Source organism: Chrysochloris asiatica, unplaced genomic scaffold (genome assembly GCF_000296735.1).
Source record: "Chrysochloris asiatica unplaced genomic scaffold, ChrAsi1.0 scaffold00006, whole genome shotgun sequence".
Classification (NCBI taxonomy): Eukaryota; Metazoa; Chordata; class Mammalia; order Afrosoricida; family Chrysochloridae; genus Chrysochloris; species Chrysochloris asiatica.
The window spans coordinates 39930397-39937607 of NW_006408524.1; the positions used below are offsets into that span (position 1 = coordinate 39930397).

The following is a 7211-nucleotide window of genomic DNA, read 5'->3' on the forward strand; positions in this document are numbered from 1 at the left end:
CAACAAATACTATTGCTTAGCTGAAAACTGAGACACTGGTGAGGTCAATTCCATAGTCTTAGGGTATAACCACTCTTTATCTGACCAATAAGCCTGGACTTTCTTATGATTTTTTGTTTTGTTCCAGATTTTCTTCCATTCTATCCATGAACTTCTAATGTGACCCCTTTCAGACCAGTTGATAGTACTAGTGAGGCACCATCTAGTTCATCTCATCTCAGGGTCATGGACACAGATGTTCACGTGGTCCATTAACCCTTTGGATGAATTGTTTCCAAGTCTCATCAATTTTGATCACTCTTTTCTTTGGACAGGAAGAGATTAATAGTTGCACAATAGAGAGCTTTTAAGATCTCAGTGATTCCTCACACAGTAACTATAGCACTGGTGAAGTACTGTAAGATAATCACTGGACTGCTAACAGCAAGATCAGTTATTTGAACCCATCAGTCAAGGATTCAGAACCGACTCAACAACAAACAATTACTCACCAAGTAAGATGTAGAACACTGACCATGACATTTTTTAAATGAATGAAATGTAAAGACAAGGCTAGAGATCCAAACATCAAAATTTTAATTGTCTGGTGTGGCACAGTAGGATAAACACTGGACTGCTAACCACAAGGTTGGTGGTTCAAACACAGCAGTTTCTCCTTGGAAACACTCACTACACAATGTTGCTATGAGTCAGAGTCAACTCCATGTCAGTTGACTACAGGAGTCAAATCGACAGAACAAACCCACCTGCTGCTTCTTAGAAACACTATACAGGGTCCCAGGGAGTCAGAACTGACTCTAGGCACCTAACAACAATATTTTATTTACCCACTGAAAATAAACTTTCACCTTAATTTATCATGCTCAAACTAAATAAAGAACAAGCTTTCATTAAAGAGAAATAATTACTTTCTTAGTGTGATAACTGTTTTTAAACAGCTTCAAATGTGCATGTTTCTCAAATGTATTCAAATGGTACACATTTGTTAAATGTAAAAAGAAAAATTATCAATACGTTAATTATAAAATGCATGTCAGAGCAGAACTGTACTTAAATAGGATTTGCAATGGCTGAAATTTAAGAAGGTCTTTCACCTGAGTTGCCTCTTGGTATTCTGGAATCCATAACCTTTCCCTTAGTCTCTAACTGCTCCCACCACCCAGGGACTCCTAGTTAATATTAATATATGTTGATGACATTTTATTTCCAGACCTAAAGCGGCTATTTTGGAAACTGTCCGTTGCTTAGTTTTCCTGATACTGCATGGATCTGGTCACATGAAGCCTTTCATTCCTTCCTTGTCATTGGTTTTTGAGGTAAGAAATGTGGAGTAGGTAACAATAGCATGGATTACATATCTATTATATATTTCATTAATTCACAGCAATGTGTTCAGTTACTTTGTGACTAGTAATTATGTGTTGTGGTTGTTTTACATTTCGCTTACCACTATTTATTAATTGCTTCATCTTGGGCTTGTGAATGGGATCCTGGTGTGGCACTGTAGGATAATGTACTGGACTGCAAGGTCACTTTGAACCACAAGGTTAGTGGTTCAAACCCACCAGCCACTCCTTGTCGCCCTATACAGGGTAAGAACTGACACCAAGACACTTAATAAAGACAACAACGATGTTGGTATGCCAGAGTTTACTGGTCTTTAAATTTGAACTGGGAGTTCTGGTTGATGCTGAAGGGCAAGCACTGGACTACTAATCAATGGTTCCAATCCACCAGCCACTCCTTGGAATCCTATACAGGCTCTCTATGAGTTGGAAATAACTCAGTCAATAACATTTAACAACTACTAATTTGGACTGATACAGTAGCCTTGTAGCGTTTTTGTACAACTTTTATTACATAAACTATATAAGGAAATTAGATCACTTAGCAGATTCTCAAAAAGTGGCAAAAAATTTTTTTAAAAACTTGTTTGGCAAATGCATTGGCATTTGAAATTTAAAACAAATTTTAAATAAGAAAATTGAACATTATCTATAAAAGGCAATAAATCCATAAAGATAAAATCATAGAGGTTGTTAAGATTTTTCTGACTGAAATGTATTTTGTGATATGATCTTCTGTGACCATCAGAATTTATCTTCTGAGAACTACATTAAACTTTCGATTATATTTTTCACTATACCAGACAACTGTCAAAGGGTTATCATTGTGAATGCTATAAAAGACATTTTTTTTCTCAAAAATTTGCATTTACACCACTTATCTTTGATACTAAATAACCTGCCAACATCTCCAAAATGTGCCAGGGGTAAATTTTTTTAAGCATGAACATGAAAATTAGCATTCTTCTCCATATCAATGGAAAAATAACTTTAAGAGAAACATTTTTATAATTTAGTCACGATTATAAATTGGTACAACTTCTTTGGAAGAAAATTAGGCATTATCTATCAAAATTACAAATGCACGTGCTCTTTCACCCCAAATTCCATATGTAAGAGAAAGGAGATCCTCATACTGATGTAAATTGATGTATATGCAAGTGCTTCATTGGTCATGGCAGAATGGAAGTAGACTAATGACCATACTATATGACTTTTTATATAACATAAAGCATGATATAGGTCAGTGCTATGCCTTGATACAAAGCACACAAGGATAAAGAAGGGGGGGATGTATGTATATATTTTATCATATTGAATTGCAAAAATAAGTAAGAACCTAACACATGGTTGCCTGTGGGAATGTGGATCATGAAGCTAAAAGACAGTAATTAATATATTTTCTACAAAAACAAAGAACTTAAAAATGAAACATCTTTTTTGTTGTTGTTATTGTTAAATGCTGTCGAGTTGGTTCCGACCCATAGCAACCCTGTACAGGGTTTCCGAGGCTGTAAATTTTACAGGAGCAGAAAGCCTCATCTTTTTCCTGCAGAGCAGCTGGTAGTTTCGAACTGCTGACCCTGAGGTTCACAGCCCGATTCGTAATCACTACCGCTACCAGAGCTGCCATAATGTCAGTTACGACTCTTAGAGACCCTAAGCATGAAACACTGCCAAGTCTGGTGCATTATCACCCAATCCATTCCACATAAATAGACGATTCAGTGTTATGCTGGTAGAGGGTGGGTTTGATTATGGGATGTTATATTGTAATGTATCCAGCTTTTGAGTATTATGAACTCTAGCACTGAGACACTAATTTTATCTAGTTATAGTTGGATAACGGAGCGTTGTTAAGAATAGAACTTGGACCCTCATTGCTTGAATTTGTTTCCTAGATCAGGAGCTTACTGTCTGTATGTATGTATATTGACAGTTGCTTAACCACCGAAATGCGCTTGATCTTGGCTTACTTCTCTTTGAAAGAAGGAAATAACAGTGCCTATGTCATTTTGTCATAAATTACGCTGCTGTCATTAAGTGCCGTTGAGTCCATTCCAACCCATAGCAACCCTGTACAGGGTTTCCAAGGAGCAGCTGGTGAGCTTGAACCACCGACTTTGCAGTTGAAATGACTTTGCAATCTGATGCATTAGACGACAACACCACACCAGAACTTCATCAGAAAATATATTTATGATTAATATTGAGCAAAGCAGTCAATACTCATCATTGAAAAGAGGGTGTATAAGTTAAGATTGCCCTTATTGATATTGTTGTTGTTAAGTGCTGTAGAGTCGGTTCCAACTCATAGCGACCTTATAAAGGGTTTCCAAGGACCAGCTGGTAGGTTTGAACTTCTGACCTTGTAGTTCACAGTCCAGTGCTGATCCTACATCACCACACCAGGAGTCCTTTATGTCAGTAAAATATACTTTATTTTACATGTGATCTTAAACATGTAAAAGAGGTGTGTTTTCTCTATCTTCTTGCATGATCAAAATTAGCTAAAATAAAACAGCTCTTATATGATCAAACAACCATAGAAAAAGTGAAAAACAATATGCCACAGCCTAGAGAATTCAACGCATCATTGTTGCCCTGTGATCCATTTTTTGTCCTTTCTTTTTTCTACTTTTTAAAAGAATTTAGAGGCTAGATGAAATCTATATAAGAGATTTATCACAGTTCTTAATTCATGTTGTTGTTGTGCTAAATAAATGTTGTAAAGTACCGGGGAGTCAGTTCCTACTCATAGTGACCCTGTACAGGGTTTTTGAGGTTGTAAATCTTTATCGGAGCAGATAGCCTCATCTTTTTCCCGCAGAACAGCTGGTAGGTTTGAACTGCCTACCTTGAGGTTAGCAGCCCGATTTGTAACCATTATGTTACCATGCTGCTATTATTATTATTATTTTAATTATTATTATTATTTGAACTTAAGGACACACTTATCCCACGTCCTTCCTCCCTGTATTTTTCCATTCCTGCTTCTTTCCTAACTCTTCTGAACTTTGTCTAATGATTTACAAGTCAATTTTAGCAACAAATTCTGTCAGGGGAAAATGGTGGGTTAGGGGGTTGGGATGGGTCAGGATAACAAGGTTATTGAGTAAAATTTAAGTTTTAAAACTTTTAGCCTGCTACTCACTCTTTGACATTGGAATAAGGTTGTTCACCTGTAAAACAAGTTTAATAATAGCTAACATGTCTTGGTGTGTAGCTGTAGGAAAAGCACTGTACTGCTAACTGGAAGGTTGGCAGTTCAAACCCACCAGCTGCTACACAGAAACCTTGTACTGGAGCACTATGTGTTGGAATCAACTCTATGACACTTATCAATAACAACAACATGACTTAAGCTCTTAATATGTTCTAAATATCTTATGTTTGTTATTCAGTTCATTTAACTTTTGTACCAAATATATGTAGTTAATAATACAGTAAAACTTAGGGAAGCCAAAATCTGATAGAGACATGTTAGAGAAAACTAAAATATTTTCCACTGAAACAAGCCATAGAAAAGTAGTAAGACTATACTGTGGAACACTTGAGAGACCTGGAAAAACTAAGCAAAAAAAAAAAAAAAATCCCATGAATTTTGGCTCTCAAAGGTTTCACTGTAGAAACATTCTTTTTGATAGATGAAAAAACTGAGATACCGAGACTTTAAATAATTTGGATGAGTTTATGTACATTGTTTAAGTAAAAAAGTCAGGTTGCATGCCCAGGCAATCTGATAACATAACTCAAATTTATTTTGTAACATTTCCTTCCATATAATAATAGCAATATATATCTAACTCATAGGTTTTAGCTGAGAAATACTATGGTGGTGCTGGTGTGCTGTGGAGTCAGTTCTAACTCATAGAAACCCTGCATAGGGTTTCTGAGACTGTAAATCTTTATGGGAACAGAAAACCTCATCATTCTCCTGTGGAATGGTTGGTAGTTTCGAACTGCTGACCTTGAGGTTAGCAGCCTGACTCGTAACCATTACGCTACCATATAGATATTACAAGAACACAGTGAAAAATGTGAGAAACTTTATAAAATGCTTTATCAATGTAACTGCAAGAGTGTTTTTGAAAAGACAAATGGCTTGAAACACGTACGTCTAAGGCATCTTTGGTTAATGATTCAAAGAGGGGAGGACAAAATCTATGGCAAAATCTTTTCGGGTGTTTATTTACTTTTTCTAGATAAGACATGGTGATAATGTTAACTACAGTTTAGTAAGAAAGCACCAGTCAGCTCATCCCTACCTTACTTATTAGATAATCTATTCCTGTATAAATAGGAAGGGTCTTCAAAAAATTCCTGGCAAATGGAATTAAGAGTTAATGGATTTTTTTCACAAAGTTTTTGAAGTTCATCATGTACATATATTGGAATACGTCTATATAGTTTGCCACACCATGATTCCCATATAGTTTACCAGATAATGAAAAATACTGTTAAAAGTAATAAAGCAAAGAAGGAGGTAGGAAGTGTCTGGGGAGAGAATATGAAACTTTTCAAAAAGCTACCTAAGGAAGTCAGGCTATTTCAGATAAAATGTGAGGTTAAAAAAAAAAAAAAGAATTGCCGTCCAGGCGAAAGGAAAGACAAGTGCAATTATATTGAAGCAGGGAGTCCTGGTGTGGTGCTGTATGGTAAGCATTGGACTACTAATTGCAAGGTCACTTGTTCAAACCCATCAGACACTCCTTGAAAACCCTATGCAGGGTTGCTATGAGTTGGAACCCACTCGATGGTACTTAACAACAACAACAGGGTGTACCCACATGCCCTCAAAACAATGGTTACAATAGAGAGAACAAGCAGGAAAGTGGTATAAAAGCTGATCAGGGCTGTCATAGGACATCGTGTGTTATGGTAAACATTCTGCTTTTTTACTTCAAGTTAATTAGAAGCTTCTGGAGAGGTTTGAGCAGATGGAGTATATGAACTGCCTTATATTATAAGAAATTCACTTTGTGGGCTTGAGAGCAGCTGAAAAGGATCAAGTAGGAACACCATTTAATCACATAGGCTGGAGAAGGTGGTGTCATGGGTAAAACACTACAGCAGCCAGGAAGTGGATAGATTCAGGAGGCAATTTTTTAAACTTTTGATTGTGAATTGGGTGAAGATTTGTAGAAAAGATCATCAGGTTTACTTTCAACAAAATTTCATACACATTGTGTTTCATCTCATGGATTGCAATCCCCTCAATGTAACATCACTTAACCAACATCCTGCTCCCTGTATTTTCCCATTTCTGTTTCTTTCCTAACTCTTCTGAACTTTGTCTTTGGGAAAATGCTGCCCTTATGATCTCGTTGTTGTTAAGTGCTGTCAAGTTTATTCTGACCCGTAGCAACCCTGCGTAGAGTTTCTGAGGAGTGCCTGGTGAGCTTGAATTTAACTGGTTGATTATTCTAAGGCATGACATCTCACTGGTCTTGTTGTTCCCCTGGTATACCTGTCTATTGTTTGGTTGAAAATTCAACAATGGGGTGACTTCATTTCCAGGCCTAAAGAGTGACTAAGGGCCATAGTGTCAGGGTGTCCACCAGAAAGTTGAAAACTGTACTGGTAATAAAAAAGCCTGGAAAGTTGTGTCAAGGAATTTTTTCCCGTCCCGACAATACACCTGCTCATTCTTCCAGGGTAGCAAGGGCTGTTCTATGAGAATTTTGTTGGGAAACTTAACCCCATCCACCCTACATCACTGACCTTGCCCCTTCACACTTCTTTTTTTGTTCTTCAAATTCAAAGAACATTTAAAAGGGACATTTAAAAAACTGCTGTTTTGACATGGTGTAAATCAAAGAGTGCAGAATTATTTGGGGATTGGTTAGAGAGATGGAAACACAG

The 7211-nt window shown here is 36.8% G+C and overlaps 1 protein-coding gene across 1 annotated transcript in view; it reads left to right on the plus strand.

The window, feature by feature from the left end:
- The window catches only part of AGMO (alkylglycerol monooxygenase), a 249011-nt gene extending 246835 nt beyond the window's left edge, over window positions 1–2176 (plus strand). The window contains exons 12-13 of the mRNA XM_006832291.1: window positions 1211–1316; window positions 2150–2176. Of these exons, the coding sequence (XP_006832354.1) occupies window positions 1211–1316; window positions 2150–2176 (133 nt within the window). The remainder of the gene's footprint in view (window positions 1–1210; window positions 1317–2149) is intronic.
- The last annotated feature ends 5035 nt before the right edge of the window (window positions 2177–7211 follow it).